This window comes from Ambystoma mexicanum, chromosome 4q (assembly GCF_040938575.1).
Source record: "Ambystoma mexicanum isolate Mex_15411 chromosome 4q, UKY_AmexF1_1, whole genome shotgun sequence".
Lineage (NCBI taxonomy): Eukaryota > Metazoa > Chordata > Amphibia > Caudata > Ambystomatidae > Ambystoma > Ambystoma mexicanum.
Genome location: NC_090928.1, coordinates 272005231 through 272027095, shown reverse-complemented (window position 1 = coordinate 272027095; position 21865 = coordinate 272005231). Strand labels below are relative to the sequence as shown.

At 45.4% G+C, this 21865-nt stretch overlaps 1 protein-coding gene across 2 annotated transcripts in view; it reads left to right on the top strand.

Moving 5' to 3' along the window:
- The window catches only part of LAMA4 (laminin subunit alpha 4), a 576642-nt gene that overhangs the window by 389977 nt on the left and 164800 nt on the right, over positions 1-21865 (top strand). For both annotated transcript variants that reach the window (XM_069607855.1, XM_069607854.1), the window contains exons 23-25: positions 6391-6556; positions 10463-10596; positions 20166-20337. In XM_069607855.1, the coding sequence (XP_069463956.1) occupies positions 6391-6556; positions 10463-10596; positions 20166-20337 (472 nt within the window). The remainder of the gene's footprint in view (positions 1-6390; positions 6557-10462; positions 10597-20165; positions 20338-21865) is intronic.

The window sequence follows — 21865 nt, the reverse complement described above, 5'->3', positions numbered from 1 at the left end:
TTGTCCTGCCCTGGGGCAGTCCAGCACCAAAATGCTAGGCAATTCTCCTCTGAACAAGAGTACCAACAGCAACCCCAGACACGTGTTTCGGTCTGGTTGAACCTCATCAGTAGGGTGTAGCTGTGCCTCTCTAAGAATAGTGAGCAAGGGGTCCACGTCTGGATTCCCCTAGTAATTTAGGGTGAAACCCAAATTTACTTGAAATATGCAGATAACAAGGGGGGTCCTGGGAGACTTTCTGCCAGACATGAGTCCTGGTTACAAGAGCCTTACCCAGAGTCTTTAGCTCACTATCTTTCACAGAGAAGAAATATCCCAAACATATCAGTCTTTGTCCTTCCCTGGGGCAGTCCAGCACCAAAATACTAGGCAATTCTCCTCTGAACAAGAGTACTAACAGCAACCCCAGACACGTGTTTCGGTCTGGTTGAACCTCATCAGTAGGGTGTAGCTGTGCCTCTCTAAGAATAGTGAGCAAGGGGTCCACATCTGGATTCCCATAGTAATTTAGGGTGAAACCCAAAGTTACTTGAAATATGCAGATAACAAGGGGGGTCCTGGGAGACTCTCTGCCAGACATGAGTCCTGGTTACAAGAGCCATACTCAGAGTCCTTAGCTCACTATCTTTCACAGAGAAGAAATATCCCAAACATATCAGTCTTTGTCCTGCCCTGGGGCAGTCCAGCACCGAAATGCGAGGCAATTCTCCTCTGAACAAGAGTACCAACAGCAACCCCAGACACGTGTTTTGGTCTGGTTGAACCTCATCAGTAGGGTGTAGCTGTGCCTCTCTAAGAATAGTGAGCAAGGGGTCCACGTCTGGCTTGCCCTAGTAACTTAGGGTGAAACCCAAAGTCACTTGAAATATGCAGATAACAAACGGGGTCCTGGGAGACTCTCTGCCAGACATGAGTCCTGGTTACAAGAGCCTTACCCAGAGTCTTTAGCTCACTATCTTTCACAGTGAAGAAATATCCCAAACATATCAGTCTTTGTCCTGCCCTGGGGCAGTCCAGCACCGAAATGCTAGGCAATTCTCCTCTGAACAAGAGTACCAACAGCAACCCCAGACACGTGCTTGCCTACAACAGTACCTCCTCTGATGGCCCTGCTTCCTGTCCCACTCCTGAGACCTCTTCAAATGCCTCCACCTCCCCCATGGACTCAGAGGATCAACGATGCTCTGTGGCCAGGGTCCAAGGACCGGCACCCACAAAGAACAAAAAGTTCTCCCCTCCCCTCATAAATCATGAGGGAATTCTCCTTCTCCTGGGATGAGAAATCCATCTCGCCTCTTTCACTCAGCCTTCTTTCCCTTAGCCCCCCACCCCATGTCACAGCCAATGCATCACTCCAACTGCCACAATGGCAAGGAACAGTGCATGTGTGAACCTGGAAGCCCAAACGCATGTGCAAACTGCCACAACCCGGCTAAGTGATGTGGTAGTTGGTATTATTATCATCCAACTCAGAGGAGCTGCATTTATGTACCAAAGAGATAAAATGCTGACTTTGCCCTGATGTCTAACTGCAGATTGCATGTAGATCTCTGAGGCATGTGCACAACTCACTGAGTTAGAATACAAATATGTTTAAGCTCTCTTTGCCTTCACACATTTTATATTTCACTCCCTTTCCCTGTTGAGGACCTATGTTTGCCCCCTTTACTATCTCACTTTGTTATCTCCATTCTGCAATCAAGGTGACTGCAGGGTCCAAAGCACTGAGGCAGATGCCTAAATACATGATAACGTATTTTTTATATAGCAATTTTATTCAATGCGCTTCGCGTAGAACATATTCACATAACATTATTATTACCCAATTGAAATTGGTACTCAGTGTGTCGATCTTGGAAGGATGAAAGGCTGAGTCGACCTTGCTGGGATTTGAACCTGCAAACTGCAGACCAAACACAGATTGCAGCAACGAGCGTTCAACCTGCTGAGCTATCTTACATCTAAGTGGGCTCCTGCTGTGTCCAGCCAGTGCCTTTCTATGGTCCAGGTAACGTTTCCTTCTTTTATCTCATTAACATGGACTTCGCTCAGTGACCGTTCCGGCTGGGCGAGCTGTTGCATCAACTGGTTATAGCTGCTACTGTCCTCTACTCCTCCATGCCTCGACTTGAAGTATCTGTACATTGTGATCTGCTCCTATTTCTGGTGCCATAGAATGCAGTCTCAAAGCACAGACTGCACCCTGTGTTTTCCGCCTCCCATTCTCTGGTTCAAGTTGTAGTCCAGCCACTGGTATCAAGCACCTGAGGCAGGATTCACTTCCTAGGGTGGAATGTTTATTGAGCATTCCTATTGTTAAGATAGAGTTCCATAATCAGCCCCTGGGGCGAGGATTTTGGAAGGCCACCCTATTTATGATGAAGAGAGAAGACTCTTAGAAGTTAGTCAAACCCAACACAAGGTACGTGAATGAGCAGTCAAAGGTTTGTCTCTGGAAAAGTCTGAGAGTGGTCTGGGGCTTCAATGTGTCCACACAGAGAAACACTTAATAATTCAAGTGAGACAGTGAGTATGTATAAAGTAAGTTATTTATTAGGCCCTTACGTACACACTAAGGACCTTATTCATAGAGTGTTTTCCAATGGGGTTGCGCCATTATAAAGTGCCTCAGTGAATCCGGCCGTAAGCATATAAAAATCACAGGTAAGTAATGCAAATTAAAGACCATATATTACGTATATCCATCCATATGCAAGTAAAATAGGTAGAATAGTCAGAACAAGCACATACCCAGTTCCCTTTATCTTATAAAGTCCAACACTAAGATATAGGGGGGCTTCTGCCCAAAAAACAAACATTGCAAGAAAGGTTTCTCAGGGGAAGGTGCTTCAGAAATGATGCAGTGGGCTGGTGTGGTGCTTAGAAAGTTCTTTAAAGTAGAATACGTATTTACTCCAGATCAGCTAAATATCCCACTCTATCCTATTCCCAAGGTCAGCCCTAGGAAAGGATCCTTAGCCCAGGTTCTATGACAAAGACCAGGCTAGAGGGATTTAAGGAAAAGGGCTTTACACCCAATGTTACCCTATGGGGGACAGAAACAGGTATGTCAACTCACCCCCCTGACTCTAATTACTACTGGTGACACTGCAGGTCTTCCAGAACTCCCCGGGGACACAATGTTTGTCCTTGGTTCAGGTCAGGGAAGCCCAGGTTTTGCAGTTGCAGAGGTCACTTTTCAGGTCAGGAACTGGTCGTGCTGCTCAACAGATGTTTCCAGTCAGCTTCCAGAGGAAGGCCCCAAATGAAGAAACGGTGAAGACTTTGGCAGTGCAGACCCTTCATCCCACCTTATTGGAGTGCAGATTATTATTCGAGGGAGGTTACCACGGTCTGGCGGAGACAGGTGATCTTCCAGCAGTGAACACAGAAGCAGCCCTACACAGCTTTCCTTGTGATGACCTGGCTGAAATTGTGAGGAGAGACAATTTATGACATAAGCTGAAGATATGTCAAGCTCCAGTGCTCTACTTGGGATGACGGCACCTGCAGCATAGTAGAGCAAAAGGAATCTGGTTAGTCCACTGGGGGGTCTAGGTACACTACCGAAGGCTTGCAAGGCACGAATCCTCGAGCAGCGGTTGCGAGTGATTGTTCCCACTGGTCCAATGGTCGACCCACCAGCAAGGGTCTTCTGAGATCAAGCAGAGGAGCAGGGCTTACCGTGGCAATCGCTGCAGTTGACGCTGTTCAGCTGCAAGCATCGTCCTCAGATCGTCAGATCGTCAGCGTGCTGCTCTTCTTCGTGGAAGTCTTGGTTCCAACAATGGCTGCAGGAGCCCTTCTTTTATCCAAGATTCAGGATGGGAGCTCAGATTAGAAGATTGCACCAAAGCTAATACCATTATACCAAGTTCTCAGGCTGGATTCAGAACAAGGATTAAAAGTGGGCATTTATATGTCGCCTTTATGGAATTGGCAAAGACTTTTGGTTCCATTTGGTGGAATTCGTTGTTGCTAAAATTTAAAATCGGTGTGCCTCAAGAGCTATTGCACCTGATCCAGCTTCTGAGTTATACAGAAATGACAGTGGCTTTGCGTTGCTACAGAAGGTATATTTACATTCCCTGCTTTCCTCCTAATAGAGCTGTCACACAGGGCTGAACACTTTCTCGCATTTTGTTTATCTTACTTTCGAGTGATTTTGATCGCCGTCTGTTCTTCCCCATCAAACCCCAGCAGGGCTGCAACAAAGCCTTCTATATGCCAAGAGCTTCTTTAAAGAGCATACATTAAATGAAACTTGAAAAAGACACAAATTCTGCTCTTTGGTAGAGGCTGCAATATTTTTTCTTTGCATTTGGATGGAAAATAAGTAGAGGTGGTTAATATATATCCCTAACTAGGAGTATTCTTTGCTAAAAAAGGGCACATTAACCCCAATGTTAGGAAGGCCGAAAAGGCTCTTTTGTATGAATTGCTGAGCCTCGAAGATTTTGTCATAATTTTGTGGTCCGTAGACTAGACACATGCTTAACATTTTTTGAGGATAAAGCTTGCTCTTTGATGCTTTCGGGTAGTGAAATTTTGGGGGAAATACTGACTGTTTCCCATTGGAGGTTATATGAAAAAGGTTACCTTAGAAGGGCAATGAGGCTGCCTCATGACACCCCAAGCTGCGGATTGAAGATAGAATTGGGGGTGCACACAATGAAGATTCGAGCACAATTAAGATTTGCCCTGTATTCTATGAAAAAACACCTCATCCTGAACATGAACCCAAATGTTCGCAATGTAATATTGGAGCTTGTCAACTCCCCGGCCAAGGATATGTTTTTGGGTTATTAGGAGGGATGTACGCTACTAGGCAATTGGGGATTTTCAAGAAGAAGTATAAAGGAAAGGAATTTGATTATCCGAAAAAAAGCTAAGATCCAACCTAGTGGCCTGCAGCTGGAGAAACAGGATGAATGGTCATTAGTAAATCTTGTATCTTCCCTGGTACGGTGTGCCAGGGAGCGTGACCCGTTGGTAATACTGGGCAACATATGTATGATCAATTCCACAGACTGCCCAAAGATCCAATTTTTTGTTTTTGTTTAAATGTTCTTCCTTGAGCACTCATACTAAAAGGTTAGGATTTAACAGTTAAAGAGCCTGTGTTATAGGCATGTCTAATTGCCACATTTTATTTTAACTAACATTTCCAACTGTTCCAATGCTATACTTGTTTATTGAGAAGTAATAGCATAAGACCTCTCCAGATCCATTATAAGCACTAGCTTGACACTAGTCCCATGGGTAGCAATGAGGGCAGCTCAGAATGTTGTGTGAGCGTGAACAGGCTTCAGTCCTATTGAAATGCTTCCAACTAGTGCACCCCTGAAATACCAATGTACAAGAAGCATGGGCACAGTATATGTTGTCCCGCATTGTCATGAATCAGAAATGGGGAAATGGTGGGCCTGGGCTGTGTCCTATACGAAAGTATATCTAGTGCTGCTTAATAGGTGCTGTCTGTGAGAGGTGAAAAAGATTGGTCCATCCGGAGGACTAAATGAGTGGCAAGGTGCTGGACTATAGAGCGAACCGCAATGCAGAAATCCAGGCAGTGCAGGAGTGACTGTATGATGCCTGGGAGCCTCGAATCATTTTAACCAATCAAATCACTGCAGTAAAGTAATGTTCATCTTGCTCAGCACCACTGTCTACATTTGCAAATGGCTGCAGGAGGTCCTGGGGGGTTTCTCTATGAAAACATGTGATACTCTACTGTGGGAATTACTAATCATGTGTTATTCAAAAAATCAATCCTTTCACCAAATAATGGAACAGTGAGACATTAAATGATGTTCATACAAAATACACAGCAGGTGAGCATGTACTAATGTCAGATGCCCGCGCACAGAGGCTGAACACAGAAACCCGTGCCTCCATAGGATTCACCTTCACTTGAGACCATGTTTCAGGGAATTATCCCCTGGAACCCCCTCCAAGAGCCATTGAGTACACATTGTGTATAGGCGCTATACAAATAAACAATCAAATCAAATGAAATCATTGACTATAAAGTCAATGGGTACTGAAAATAATGTGTGGTACATGTATGCACATCCCACTCAGTGATGTGCATTAGGCAATATACATTTGGTGCATGTGGGGCAATGCAAGTAGTTGTTCCACCCTGTGTAATGCAGCATATCTGAGCTACATGTTGCTCCTTTTGTGGCTACATTGGCCCGCTAGTGGTGGCACAGCCATTTTCCTTCTATCGCCTTGCCCCAGCAGCACAAACGTGTGTCCATGACTGCGTAGCAGCTCCTTTGGGTGCTAGGGTTTCTCCTCTGGAGTACGATGTTGTATCTCGCTCGTGTTTACCTGCTCGGAGTTCAACTGTCTGCCATTTTAACCTGCTTCTTTTTTTGACAGGGTGGGAAGGCACGGCAAAGTTTCCTTGACTGTACGCGGTCCATTCAGCAGCACAGCAGAAGAAAAGTTCATCAAGACAGGGGAGGCGCCAGGCAGAGCCTCGTTGCTGGATTTGGAGGCAGACGACACCGTCTTCTATGTCGGTGGAGTACCTGCAGCATTTAAGGTGAGTTGACCCAACAAGTTCCCTCCCAAAAAATGTATGGTAACTTGCTGGTTTAGAAGTAGGATAGATCATATGTGTCAAAGCTAGTTCAGCCGTCCTGCTGTCTTCACAACAGACACTGTTTATATCATTCACATGCGTTTTCAATTCTATAGGCCCTAGCGTCCAGTCAGGCAACTCATAAACCATGTGTGGTAATGTGCTCCCTTCCTGCCTTGTCTTCGAAGTATGCATGGCGGTGTCATGAGGTTCTGAGAGCAGAATGTGGTGTGAGTGCTGACTCCAGAATGTTCTATGGATGACAGTTGGAGAGAGGCTCTCTGGTGAGAGTTTGTGCCTGTGGATGTTCCCCATTGCAGCTGAGTGTTGTGTCCTGTAAGCTTTGGGGCTGGACTATCCTGAATTGCAACAAATAAGGACGCTTTCCTTTTTTGCCTGCCGCTCCTGGTCAAATATGGGAAAGCACACTTTGCAACACAACGCAGCAACAAGCGGCAAGGGCAACATGCCTTTAAAGGAAATGCCCTTTCATAAAACATAATTCATTCTTATATAAGTGCTTGTGAGAAAAAATTAAAATTATCCGTAGGTTTTTGTCAAAAATAAATATTGCTTTTACAACAACAAAAATGGATTGTTGATAGTCACAGACTTTTCAGCATCACAGTTAATTCAATCTGAGGGGCCAGAAAGCACCTGAATACAGATTCCTAGGTGTCGGGGGACACTCCAGGACTGTGAGATTGGGGCCGAGCTGGGACACGGCAAAGGCACCTTCTACGGCGGCTCAGCATGGCAGCAGGGTAACCAGGAGACTGTTTTGCCCGTGATGGCCAAACTTGGCCAGGTTCTAAAGTGCATGGTGTGATCAAGTGTGGAAACACCATGGAAGAAGCCAGTCAGGGCTAAAAGGGTGAAGATGAAGGAATGGTGATGAAGGAACGGTGGTTGTGGCAGTAAGAGGGTATAACGATGGACACGTGGTTGAGAGCCGTATCCACGGTGTGTAGATTCTGAGGAATATTAGCTGCATCAGGTGAGAGGAGTTCCTGTGTTGACCATGAGGTGCTGGTGAATCATTAAGGAGACGGATAAGGGAGATCGGATGGTATTAGGAAGGGATTGAAGAGGTCTGCTCTGGATCAGGGATAACAGAGGGAAATATACAAATGTTTTGCCCTCATCTGTGCGCTCCCACAGTCACTGCCACTTTGGGGGCGCACAAAATAATCCCATTACTGCGCCCAAGCAGAGCGGGTGTTGCAGGGGTGTGCACTGCTCTCCTTGGGGCAGTAACGGATGTCGGGGGGTGCAGGGGTGTCCCCACGCTTACCATTGTGGTAAGCGGGGGACAAGAAAGTGGTAAGAACCGATGCCGCAGGGATAGCAGGGAGTTGGTGGTGCACACAGAAGTTTGCCGCCATAAAGGTAAGTGGGGTGGTGGGCGGTCGGGTAGGGGTATGCGGGGTGAGGGACGTGGGTAAAGTTATTTATTTGATGACTGCGCTGCGCCGTAATTGGCGTTGACGTTTTCCTTTGGCGCAGTTACGGGCGTCGCAGTGATCACATAACAGATTATACAATCTGGAGAATAGGTGCTATCAAGGGCCATCCTTTAGGGTGAGTAGCCCGGCAGTGGACACCCATGGCAATCTCTAGACAAAAAATAGACTTAATTGTTACCCTTTACTTCATCAGAGAACCTCCATCATGAAGACAGGATATCAAAAATGCGCTCAGTGTTCTTAAAACATATATTTAATTGGCAAGTTCCTCTAATAAGAATATGTTTACAAATGTATATAATTAAGCATGGGTCTTTATTCATTGAAAGACATAATGAATTATGCTAACAGTAAGGCCCTGTGCAGTCACCAGAGGGTAACGCTTGACATCCGACAGGATCGATGCACAGATAAAAAGGAGACAGAGAAAGAGAGAGAGGGAGAGAGAGATAGGAAGATACTGATAGTGTGTAGCAAGGTGATCCTTTCTCGTCCTCGTGCATCCAATCAGAGCGGAGGCACCAGAGCTACTGTTAGCAAAAGTGGCAACTTCATGCAGAAGCTTGGCAAAGCAATGCACCTTTCACACAGTCGGTACACACACATTATCTTCCACTTACACTCACCTGCTAGAAGGGGGTCTCACGCACGCTGGCACACTAAGGCACACTCGTGCAGGAAATGCGGAACACACATTTCGAGTCATAGCTTGCTTCTGATGCACTGTGTGATATGTTGTACGTAAATATCAAGATCCTTCTCTTAGTTACATAACTGTCAGCACCCCAACTCCAGACCCCTTTCCCTCATCATCCTCATTGTCACCTGCCATTAGCATACCATAACATATAGCTTTAATGTATGGCTAATCTCGAACACACCCTCTAATCCTGGGCAAAGTATGTTCGTTATTTATCCAGTCTTTCACTTCGTAAATAGGGAGCAAGAGCCCACAGCCAAACGGTAGTGGCGCCGAGGGCATGTTGTGAAGTGAGTGGATGTGTGAAGAGAAGGGCTAGAGGATTACACATTTCAAGGCAAAGCTGAGGCTGTTGAGGACCAATTTGTAAGAAGTGAGGACAGTGAGTCCATGCCTTTTGAGGAGCAGAGCTAGTGAAAGTGAAGGAGTGTAGGGTATAAGATGCTATGAAGGTCGTTCCGTAATGTTGAATGAGCTCAACGATTCAGTAACGGGCAAGTCAGGATTAATTGACAAGACACTAAGGGTCTCATCATGGCCTTGGCGGTATCCCGGCAGTAATACCGCTGGGATACTGCCAATACAAATAGCGTTACCGCTATTCGGTCTGGCGCAATTTGTGCCAGATCACGAGTAGCGGTAAGGCTGTAATTCCCCATTTATTTAAGAGTCCATAGAACTCTAAAGGGTTTTTCGGCACTTCTACCGACTGTAATATCACCAGTGGTAATAGCACAGAAAACGGGCAGAAAGCTGGAGATTTACTTCCAGCAAAAAAGCTGGAGGTAAAACTCCAAACTCATGATTGGGCCAATCCTTAAATGCAGCGGTAATAGTGTTACTGACGCATTTAAGGGCTACCACCCAACTCGTGATGAGGCCCTAAGACCCGCATTTAGACCTTGGTGATAATTTGTACAAAATGTGGTAACTTTGTTACCACAGATGTTAACCACAGTCTTCCATTTAGGACTATGGGCTAATAAACAAGTGGTAATTCAGGCAGTGTTATTGCATGGGGGATACCAGATATCACATACAACATGGATTTAATTTGTCTCAATACATGTTCCTAATGTCAAGATTTGCTACAACCACATAAAAAAAAGACTGATCAAAAAATGTGTCACTGCCCACCTCCCCCCCTACCGACATAGAATAATCACATGCCCTCACAAAGAGTACAGGAGCCTCAGCACACGCTTGAGGAATCACTTAGTCGCACGTGCAGGACTTGAGTCAATTGGGCTTTAGTAGCAGTTGTGCCAATGCCCTATGGATCCTTTTGTCATCACCTGCCACATGTTCCCACCCACCATGCAAAGCAGATGCTTTGCACATGCACATTTGTGCATGCAGTATTACTGCATGAGAAGTGACAGCATATGTGGCAATACCGCTTTTTTAACCCAACCATGTCAGGCACACCTAAATCATGAAGAATACCTACACCTTAATTTTGTGGCCATGTCAATTACACAATAAGCAAATGCATCAATGTAAATGAAGACTTCAATAAGCACCATTGTAATATTAGTGTATTTCTTCATTTGCCATATTTTACAATAGCTACAAACAATTGTCAGAAATCGGGGTATGTTCAACTAAAGAGGGGTTTGGGGGGCATATAGACATGTTCTGCCTGTGTATTAATGAGTCACCGTTCAATGTAATGATTATTTCTGTTTCCATTTCCCATAGCTCCCTGCCAGCTTGGATCTAAAGGGCTTTGTTGGCTGTCTGGAATTAGCCACGCTGAATGATGACATTATCAGTTTATACAATTTCAAAAACATTTACAACATGGACACAACTGTAGAGAGACCGTGTCTAAGGTAATGAAAAGAAATGATTGTCTTCAGCTGTGCAAAGGCAGAGAGGAGCAGGTGCATTTCAATTCCCCAAACTAACAAACAGCCATGAAACACATGTGTAAAGTTTATTGTTGCTAGCTTTGTGGCCATTACATTCGCATTTCAAGTTGTGTTTGCATCCGTGTTTTCGCCCCACTCTAAAAACACTTTCCTTTTTTAGTTGTACAATACCATGTGCTAATATCCTTATAGACCTCAGAGGGGGGCCATTATCACTTAGGATAATGACCTTTCCCCCCAAGAAGTGTCTTTGGCTTCACCACAGTCAATAACGGGGCTGTGCCTCATTAATCTGCGATAATGTCCCCTTAAAGAAAATATACAGCTCCAATGTCCTCATGAAAAACTTTTCTTATTATTGTGTTCAGTGACCAGGAGAATGATGGTTATGTGCCCTTTCTGTGCTGTGAGATGCAATCATGATGAGAAATTAGATCCAGCCCTGTGCTAGCTCTGTTATGTTATCTTATGTTATGTTGATTTATACCGCGCACCGCTACCACCCAGGGGCAGTCCCCAGGCGTTCTATCACGCCTGCTGTATTTCTTATTGTGGTCGTAAGACCAACGAATTTAGCTTTCATTTCTTTGCTTTAAAATGTAAGCAAGTGATATGCTTCAGTTAAATCATGATACGAGCCTGCGCATCCGCCACTACACATAACCCCCTCCTCTGATCACTCCCTCTTGGGGCACAATATTGCATCCTCTCCTGGCTCTGCGTGACCGTGCTGCTTGTGCACTAATTCCGCAGCCTTCCGAGGGTGGAGCCGCCAGGTGAACTGTAGACTGCACCTTGTTCTCCTCTTTGTGTGCCCGCTTCCCTCCAATTCCAAGATGGTGGCCCCTGAAACGTGGCCGAGCCGTAGATCGTCCGAAGCTGCTTCACGCCATGGGGTTTGCTGATTGGCTGTTTACAGGACATGGGCAGGGCCGAGCGACAGAGGCACTACTCTCTCACTCTTGGCCCTCTATGTGTCGGCTCACTGCCCTTAGTTTTCTGTCTCAAATAGATGTCCTCTCTCTGATTTTCAGGCCCCATTTCCCCTGCTGCTCGACCCTTTCCGGTAACTCCTTGTCTGGCCCGGCGTGCCTGGCTTCGAGGGTTCATGCACTGGCTGCTCTTGGTTTTCTCTCTCTGTTCTTGTAGCCTGTGAATCACTTCCACATATCGCTGAACTCACTCGCTGATGGCAGGTGTCCCCGGCCTTCAATCAACTGGTTCACCCGCCAAGCCCCCTGCACGCCCATACACTTCAGTGGGCCCTCAGCAGCCAAAAACAATAGCGGGTGGTTCCACCCACCGTGGAGGCACTTAAGGCTGAGAGCTGTGCTTCTGAGTCCATTTCCTTTTACTGTTGCTGCTCACAACTAATACCAGCAGTCCCCCTCTCTACACTGCGGCACCCACAAGAGCCTGCATTATTTTATACCCCCTAACTGTTCATTCATGTAACATTCAGTCTCGGACTGGCCTATAGGGCAATAGGCCCATTTCCGAACCATAGACACAAAATGCTGGTGTAGGCCAGTTTTTCTTTTGTCAAAGTGAAACACCTTATTGGCCAACATGGGCCATTTTGATGAGTTACTTGACTATGCGGCTAGTAGTTTTGACCACTGTAGCTGATTAAATATTCTAAGTGCCAGGCTAGTATGCAAGACTATGCAAAAAGGACAAGCACACTCTTCCTTGGCACTTAAGGGGTTAAAATGTACAATTTGCATCACATTTCATTAAAAAACTCTTCCTTGGGTATTTAAACAGTGTCACAAAAGGAATGAATAGCTATTTGCAAATGTGGGCCACTTTTTCATTGGTGCCCGAGACAATTCTATGGCCTAGTCCGACCCTGGACCCTGGTAACATTCCACGGTTGCATGTGATTTTATCGCGGGATGTTTTTTGGCTGGCTTTTTTACTGCAGATTTTATTACGAAAAAACTCCACGATTTCTTTTTATTTTCCCCATCCCCTTTAAATTTTATATATCCCCGAACACCCACATCCAATATATATATTTTTCCTACCCCCCCAAAAAATGTGATGATTTTTTCAGCAAAAAAAATCGCTGTAAAAAACCCCACGAAAAAACATCCAGCGATGAAAGGACGTCGTACCCATTCCACATTCCTGTTCTATGCCTTGGCCTCAATGAGCTCTGTAATACCCTCTTGTCTGCGGCTCATACCTTTGTCCGGGTAACTCAAGCGCTGCTATGCCGGGGCCACCGGGAGCCATGTACAGTCTGTGCCTTTTACTACCTGGCATAGCACTGATTGTTGTGGTTGTTGCCTACATGTATCTAGGGGCACTAGGCTTGCTGCTTTGCTTTTGCCGCATTCTGTTGGGATCCATTGTGATCCTGCGTTCCCACGATTCCTTCTCACAGCCTGTGTACGGGTGTTACCCCTCTCCTCACTCAGCTGACTGTGTACTGGATAGAATCTATTAACCAGCATCGTGTAAAGTTTAGGGCAGTAACAGACGACTGTATTTACCCTATGAGATGCCCCTTACTTTCAACTCTAGTTGGATCCTGCGTTACATTTATCCTGTGTGAGGCTACTTACTTCCACTTGCCTGTTTGATTGGATCCTGCGTTACATTTATCCTGTGTGAGGCTACTTACTTCCACTTGCCTGTTTGATTGGATCCTGCGTTACATTTATCCTGTGTGAGGCTACTTACCTCCACTTGCCTGTTTGATTGGATCCTGCGTTACATTTATCCTGCGTGAGGCTACTTACCTCCAGTTGCCTGTTTGATTGCAACCTGTGTTATAACTGCACTCCACAACGTCCATGCTCCAGGGGTCCAGTCCTGTGCCTGAGTGTGACCTTCCAATGGGTGCCCTTCCAATGCATTCTCCGTCTCCCCCTTCTTTGCCAAATGTTACACTGTTGATTACCTCCTGGGTGAGTAACTTTACCAAACAACAAATACAAGGGGGCCCTATTATACTGGCCAGGGCTAACAAGGACCGGTCATAACACAAACAGGGAAACTAAAAATGTTTTCTCCTCCGAGTACATTGGCAAAAAATAAATAGACCTCAGAGCAAAAGAAGTGGTTCAATACATATGTATTTGGTGATTCAATACATTATTCTATTTTCGGAGGAAGAAGAAACACAGCAGGTGTACAAAAGAATTGCAAAAATTACAATACAATTTAATTTACAGCATTATATTGAAAAAATCAAACAAAGAGGTCATACAGTACAATCTTTCTTCTAAATACAGTTCCATATTGTGTAAAATGGCCCTGTCCACTTTATTTTGCCATTCAGGCAAACATTGATAAAAGCTACCCTCAAGTGCCACCTAGGGCTTCATATTGGCGCAACCTCTGTAAACTCAGGTTAAAAGGAAAGCTGATGGACCTCATGGTTTTCTCCTGGGGCTCATGTGCATGGCAGACTTTCATGCTGTCCACGCTCTCCTCCTGTGCCACGGCCTGGATAAAGACAGCCTCCATGAATACTAAAGGACTATCATGGCTCAGGGTCTAACCTGCTCAAATGTTATCCCTTTCCCCCTCGAGTCTTCTTCCCATGGGATACGTCTTCCACCTCAACTGAGAGCCCCTCTGCTGGCACTGGTGCCTTGCCCACGCCCTCCACAGTTCACAGGCCCCTCCTGGATGCTGGGCTCCTTGGTCCTTAACACCCAGAGCTTAAATAGCCGGTGACCTTTTCCATACCTGTGCCCTGCCCCATCCCAGGAAAGTCCCCATGGCTAGCAGATACCTCAAGTGAGCATCCTCAAAGACAGGAGTATGAACAAACACGGGTTGAGCGTCCACAAACTGCTTAGAGAGCTTGACCTTGACTTCCTTGGTCTGACAGAGACCCTAGTTCTCTAGCAACTGTATGGCCTCTGTGGACCTCATGCTCCTAGGTGGTTTCAAGATCATTTCGGAAAACAGGCCTAACAGAGTGGGTGATGGGGTTGCCCTCAGTGCTTTAAATGGAAATAAAAGAAGGGCAGGTACTCACCAAGCTAGGCTTTAAGTGGGCTGTGACCCAGCCTGGGAGGGTTTTAAAATCGTTTTCATGCTGTTGCCTGGTGTCCATTAATCTCACATTAATCTCACACCACGTGTACTTCCCCATCTAACTTTCCTAGTTTTCCACTTGTCTCACTTTCTATGTGTCTCTCTCTTCGTATGTCATTCTCTGTGTACATTTCTATGTGTCTCACTCAACACTTCGGTTATGATCTCACACCCTCCAACTCTCTGTGGCATATTGCCTTGGGAACATGTCTGTGTCATGGTTTACTGTTAAGTCATTACCTTGTATTTGATTCAGTCAGCCTCATGCAACCATCTCTCAAAGACACACATCAATCACAAATTGATTTTGACCTGTTTTGACACTGGTATTGTCATGTATACAAGCTGGCAGGCTATTAGAACTCCTAGTTTTCTACAAGCAATGCACAGTGAGATTACATTATTTGCCAAGGATCACACACACACTTCAGTTAAGCAGTGTATTTGGGATTCTTTCACAAAAACGTCAATTCTGTTGGTATGCATTGTGTTTAGAACATTTGAAAATCCACATTAATTTAGACTTTATTTTGTGTGTGTAAAACTAGCAGATATCATAGATGTAAACACAGCTTTAAGAGGGGAATTTTATTATTGCTCACTTTCAATGTGTAGCAATAAGGAGTTTGGTAGGTAACTGGAGCAGGTCTTCAGTCCAAAACGTTCAATCACTTCAGTTACTTAAACTTGTACACATCTGAAAGGGCACTGCTAATACCAAAGAAACACGTTTACAATAAAGCCATGGCCCAGGCTTTCCAGATACATCTGTTTTCCACGTGAGAACTGTCACTGGACCCCATGCGCAAGAGTTGAAGCCCACCAAGCTCAATGGTGTTCTGCACCTAGTTTCCTGAGACCGGCAGAGCTGAATATCTGTCCCTCCTTTGGTTCTGCAGGGTAGGTCCTGAAGAAGATATCATGGGCTCTTCAGGTGGTGGAGACAGGAGGGAGGGGTCCCTGCTTTCCCCAGAAAAGGCTGCATCAGCTTTGTCTTTCATTCTGATAATGTGAAATGAAATGCTTTCATTTTCACATTGCTACTTAGGTGAGTACCGCTCCTCTCTTTCAGGCTATAAGAAGTGCAGGTACTTAAATAGGTCTTGAGAGGATAGCTCAGGGGCAATGCACTCAAATTGGAAGCAAGACAATGCAGAGCAGCACAGGTTCAATCGCCGGGTCCGCGTTTAGAAACCTCTGGGTATTAAGCACGTTATAAATAACCAATTACACTGACAAAATGCTCAAAAAGAATAAGTGCAAGTACTCAGGGCAGGGTAGGACCGGCCCATTTAAAGAACTGGTTGCCCTTCTATATCCGGCATCTCTCCCTACAAGTTTCATGACCACAATTAACATTTTAATCCTTCGAGAGCCTAGCCTGCAAATGTATCTTAGATGCCTACTGCTGCCTCACCATCTCTACTATCTACAGACCCCCTGGAAACATGGCCTCTCCCTCAAGGAACGGCCCAACTCCATGTCTAGCATCCAAGGAGTCTCCAATCTTAGCCTCATTACGGTGCACTTTAACATTTGGTTGGATCCACCTTCCAACAAGGCCACTGCTCTTTTTCTTAGGGTCAGGGTCTGAGATCGCAAACAAAAGACCGACCATCTAGATTCCAGGCCAAAAAGGTCTTATGTTCCCGGCCCTCTCGCAGCCCCACACCCATTTACCTGCTGCACTCTAGCACTCTCCCAGTTTCCTTCCAGGCCGTGCCCCCTACAGGCCGAGGTGTGCGAGTATGAGAGCTTGTGATGCCTGGGATGCCCTTACCCTCAGGTTCTGGCCGTCATCACCAACGCACACCAGCAGGAAAAATCACAATGCACTCCTCTCCAATCGATTGTTCGTCCTTAACATTTATATCACAGAACATCCCCGGACTGACCACTCCCTCTTCAGGGCACACATTGCAAAATATAAAAGGGTTTGGGAGCTTCCTCTATCTTAGACCTATACAGATGGTGTCAATATCTACCCTATTCTCTGACTTCATCCCACCCTGCCTGAACTGTGACTCCAGGGCAGATAACCATGATGCCCTTCCTGCCAGCTTCCACGGTGCTCTTTCCTACAACCAGCACGTGCTGGGCCCCATGGTTAAAAAGAAGGAAAACATCTGATTTGTTTCCTACCTTGTTAACTTTCACAGGAAAAACAGAATACTTGAGCAGAGCTGGAAAACACTGCGTCGAGGGAAGTAAAGCTAGCCTGCCTGTGCCAGATGAAAGGTTACCATGCATTCATCAGGCAAAAGAGAAACTCTTCCTTCACGGGTGGATTGCTGTGGTTTCCTACAAATCCACAGAATGTTAGAATCTGCCAGGAAATGAGCACCCTTGCGCTGTGGTCCTGCACACCCTCCCCTTCACAGTCCTTGGTGATTAGCCTGTCTGCCTTTTATTTGAAAAAGAACAAATTCGAACTGATACAAGCATAATTGCAAATTTCTATCTCTCATATCACCACTGAGATCCTCTTCTGGTTCTTGCCCATTGAAGTCATGATCCCTGTTAAAAGACCACCTAAGCAGGTGGGCCCTTGCCCCACCAGAACCAATAAAGACAGCATTGACTCCCTGGACCCCTACTTGACTGCCCTATGCAACAGCTCTTTTCACACATGAGTCACCCCACAAGAGCTCAGGAAGACTTGCATATTGTCACTTCTCTGAAAGGCTTCCTATGACCCAGGCGTCCTTGCCAACTACCACACTATTTCCATCACTGAGGTTATAGGGAAAGTCTTGTAGAAGGTTCCATGCTCTCAACGCCTGGCCTTTACTGAAAGCCACAAATGATTACCCTTGAAAGGTACAGAGACGACCCTCCTCTTTAGGAGAAGCTAAATCCTGCAGTTGCTTGCGACAAACTCTCCTGGCACCTGTATTCTCCTTGATGTATCATCTGTTTTTGACACTATCAACCATCTCACTTTTCTTGGCTACGTTGGAAAACACCTTTCTTCATCATAGATAGTGCACTCAGGTAGTTTATATCCTTTCTTCTTGACAGAGAGGTCTAGGCCATGTCAGACAGCGTTCTCTCTAACATACTATCTGTGACTGCATGTTACATAGGATCCTTCCTCTCCGCACGGCTCTTCAAGAGCACATCTAGCCGACCTTGTCTCCCCTTTCTTATGCTCTTTCTAGTCTTAGGCTGATGATTCAAAAATTGCTTTCAGGCTTAACAATGATCACGCATCAGTCCTCAGCCTGATCCCTGCTTGTCTTACTCAGATTCAGGCCTAAATATTTGGGAAAAGCCTGTGTATTGGTGCCTCTACTACTGAAATAATATACTTTTTCTCCTCTATGCCCCCATCCTGGCCTTTCCCTTTGCCCTCCTCCATGGGCACCACCCCCAAGCCCACCATGGTCCCCTCTGCAAGAAAACTCAAAGTTATCTCTGACAGCTCTATGTCTTTCAACGCCGTAACTCTGGCTTTTCTAGAAGTCTCACTTCCAACTACACCTTTGCAGGTATATTGTACCCTCTCGTAACTTCCCTCAAAGGGTTGAGTTGACCAGACCTCCGGTCCTCTCTCACCTACACCTCTGCTATAGTTTCTACCAGAGCCTTCCCAGGTACCTTCTCCATTCATTCTTGGTTATGCAGAACAGGATGGTAAGGCTCAAAACTGGGCATTTGGGATCATCTTTACATCACTTCCACCTTGAAATCCCTCCACTGGCTCCCAGTTGAGGTTTAGATGACCTTCAGTATGCTCTGAATCATCCACCGGGCCTTTTGGGGACAATGGCTTGGGTCCTCTGGAACATGGTATCCACATTCTGACCATCCAGATCCCAGAGGTCAGCTTCTTCCAGGACTCTTGTTGTTGGGCGCACTAGGAGGAAAAACCATTTGGCCTGTTCATTAAAGCTGCTGGGGTGTGTCTCCCCAACACTCTTCCAGCCCCCTCTTAGAAAAGAAAAAAGTCACTGCAGCTTCAAAGAACAGGTTATCATGGGCTGCGTTCTCACCTTCAGTCATTCTCCATCTCATTTGTGGAAAATGGCTTGAGTTCCTCTAGAACATGGTATACAGATATTGTCCATACAGATCCCAGAGGTCACCCTCTTGCAGGTCTCTTGTTGTTGGACACGCCAGAAGATTGCATTACTTTTTATTTGTTATTGTGTACTGGGTACTTACATTTAAACCTTCCACAATTTAACAATAATACACAATTTTAAAAAGAAACTACATAAACATATAAATCCATTCAAAATTCATAATCAGTGTACAGATTTAAAAAAAAGCCAAAGCATACTAGATTGGAGATCAAACTCAAATGACTCTGTTGCGTTACTTTCTCACTCCCAGCCAATGAGAATCCTCCCACCAAAGAGGCCCCCTTGGACCTCCAATTGACTCCTTCCTTCCTTGATCCATGACTTTGGATACTCTGTGGACTCTGGCATGCAGCCTGGTACTTACCTCCTTGCGCCTACCTGTCATGTTTGTTCTGCGGTTCCACTTCTCTACACACTGGTCCCTTCCCTTGATCTATGATGGGCACCTCTGTGTGCCTTGCTCTTACTCTCTAACCCAGCTCCATAAGTTGTTGTACCTACCTCTGGTACCTGAGTGTACCGCTCTACTTATTCTCTTCCCTCACCGCTGCACTTATTCTCTTCCCTCAACGCTGCACTTATTCTCTTCCCTCACCGCTGCACTTATTCTCTTCCCTCAACGCTGCACTTATTCTCTTCCCTCAACGCTGCACTTATTCTCTTCCCTCAACGCTGCACTTATTCTCTTCCCTCAACGCTGCACTTATTCTCTTCCCTCACCGCTGCACTTATTCTCTTCCCTCACCACTGCACTTATCTGATGCAAATGTGGCAAAGCTGTGAAGACCAGCTCAATCTCACCCCCCCCCGCCCCTTCTACTGAGACCAAAGAGTGACTGCGGTCACAGAGGGCACCATATGAGTCACCTATAAATAAAGAATAGATAAATAAATGTATTTCTACACACATCGAGAAAGACCTTAATCTCCCTTGACACATTATCCTACACAGTGAGCTCTGATCCCACTCCAGCAAGAGACATTCCCACCAATACTTCAGTCAAGGAACATCAGTGGTCGAAGTGTACCGAAAAAAGTAGTGGTTCTGTGGTCTCAGTGGGGGAGTGGGTAGCAGAAAGCATACTGCAACATGTGACAAGGTGTTGTAGCTGGGGCATTGCAATAGTCTACGTGACTAGTAACTAAGGCTCCTATTACAACTTTACACTTGCACAGGGACACAAATGGACAATTCCTCTGTAGAGAATGGGGAATATGGTTGTAAAAAGTAGAGGAATGGTAAACAGAAATAAATAAAAGTAGTGTAACACCGCTCCCGACCCTTCGCACTCACTTCGATCACTGTGCAACATTCTCAGAAACTCTTGATCATAACCTATTTCTCTCTTTCCATCTCACTCGAACATCTGATGGGCATTCTAGAAATAAATGGGCATTCACACAGAGCGGAGCAGCAACCTTTTTCTTCGACGGCTCAGGCTACGCTGTGGCACGCAACATCGAAAAACGAGGCCGATTCAGCCAAGTGACTCGTTTCGATATAGAGGTTCGGACACCGATGGACAACGCGCTTATATTCCTGATGGTGAACGGGGTATGTAACCATTTCTTGTATTCAGCGTTCATTGAGTGTATTAGAGCGAATTCATGTTGATTCAGTCAAAGCAGGTCTGCGGTATGTGATACCCCATACAAAATGCACACAGATAGGTTAATTGCATATTCCATAACCCGAGCTTAAACGGTCCAAAGCACTAGAATTTTTTGATGTTGAAAAAATATGTGATCGTGCATTATTTTCTAACTTTAGTAAATCACCAGAGTTACTGGTGACTAATTGCCCCTCGTTGCAGAGTGAAGCAGTGTGAGTGACATCTTTTATAACCCTTCCATTATTATGTGTCAATTTAGTTTCAGGGATCAATATGAACCATGTAGCTTACTTACTTAGTATTCAACTGATATGTGTATGGTGATGCAGTGCATACAATAAAGATTGGCAAGTAGGTTGTGAGGAGTAAATGCAGATCTGGTAAAACACTGCTATCACTCACAGGCCTGTGGTCTAGTGGAAAGGTTGTTGGTGATGAAAGTACTAGAATGGAGACCTAAAGAGGGTTTACAGTGCAAATACTGCCACATGTAGAGTACAATTTAGTCTGGTCCGCATCAAAATGGACTACTGAAATTACCACTTGATTATTTACTAACCGATAGGAGATTAGGGAGAAGATTCTAGCTGAAAGAGACAGCATCACAGATAGGTGGTAAAAAGAAACAAAACTACACCATATTTGAGGACCATATGTTGGATATAATTCACAATAGTTGTGATATTCCCATCTAGGTAATTTGCTGTCTTCCAGACTGGAAACTTAGCTTATATTGTTGAGTCCCATCTTGACCAACCTGTGTGATAATGGGTGTATCACGTCCTCTCGCTATGCCTCAGAATTGAGGGTATTTAATAGCAGATTATTATACATCATGTATTGCAATTGGACAAATCTGGACATTCACATTTAACTGGTCCTTACTCTCCAACCATGCCTAGATGTCAGCACCTAACTGTGAAGAGCCTCTGCTTGCTTAGGAAAATGCCTTCACACATCACAGCCTGCACCCACTACTCTCATACCTGTATTTAATTCCTACACTCTCTCCTTTGCTGTAACCACCAGTTACCAGCAACAAATCATAATGTCCATTTTAGAGACTGGGAGGGTGAGTGAAACACATAGAACGGGTGGGTGGACAGAGAGTGAAACGAATAGGTTGGGATTATGCTTGAAGGCATGGAAGGAGAAAGAGAGTGACCAGGTGGGCTGGACAGTGATAGGAGGCATTATTAGGTGATGATATGATTAGCAGGCAGAAGGGAAGTCATTATTGGGGTGGTGGAAAATTGGGGTCGTGGTATTTCCATGTAACAATGCAGTTAGAGCACACGTCTTTGATGCCTTGGAGAGCTCAGCCTTATCAGTAATGCATGGCTTAATAATTAAGCAATATGACCCAAGCGGCGGGGGCATTACTGACTCAGGTAATGCCCCGGGGCCCATAGTTATAGGGGCGAGTGAAGCGAGTGCCTTAACGAAGGCCCCGGGGTCCTGGCGGGGGAC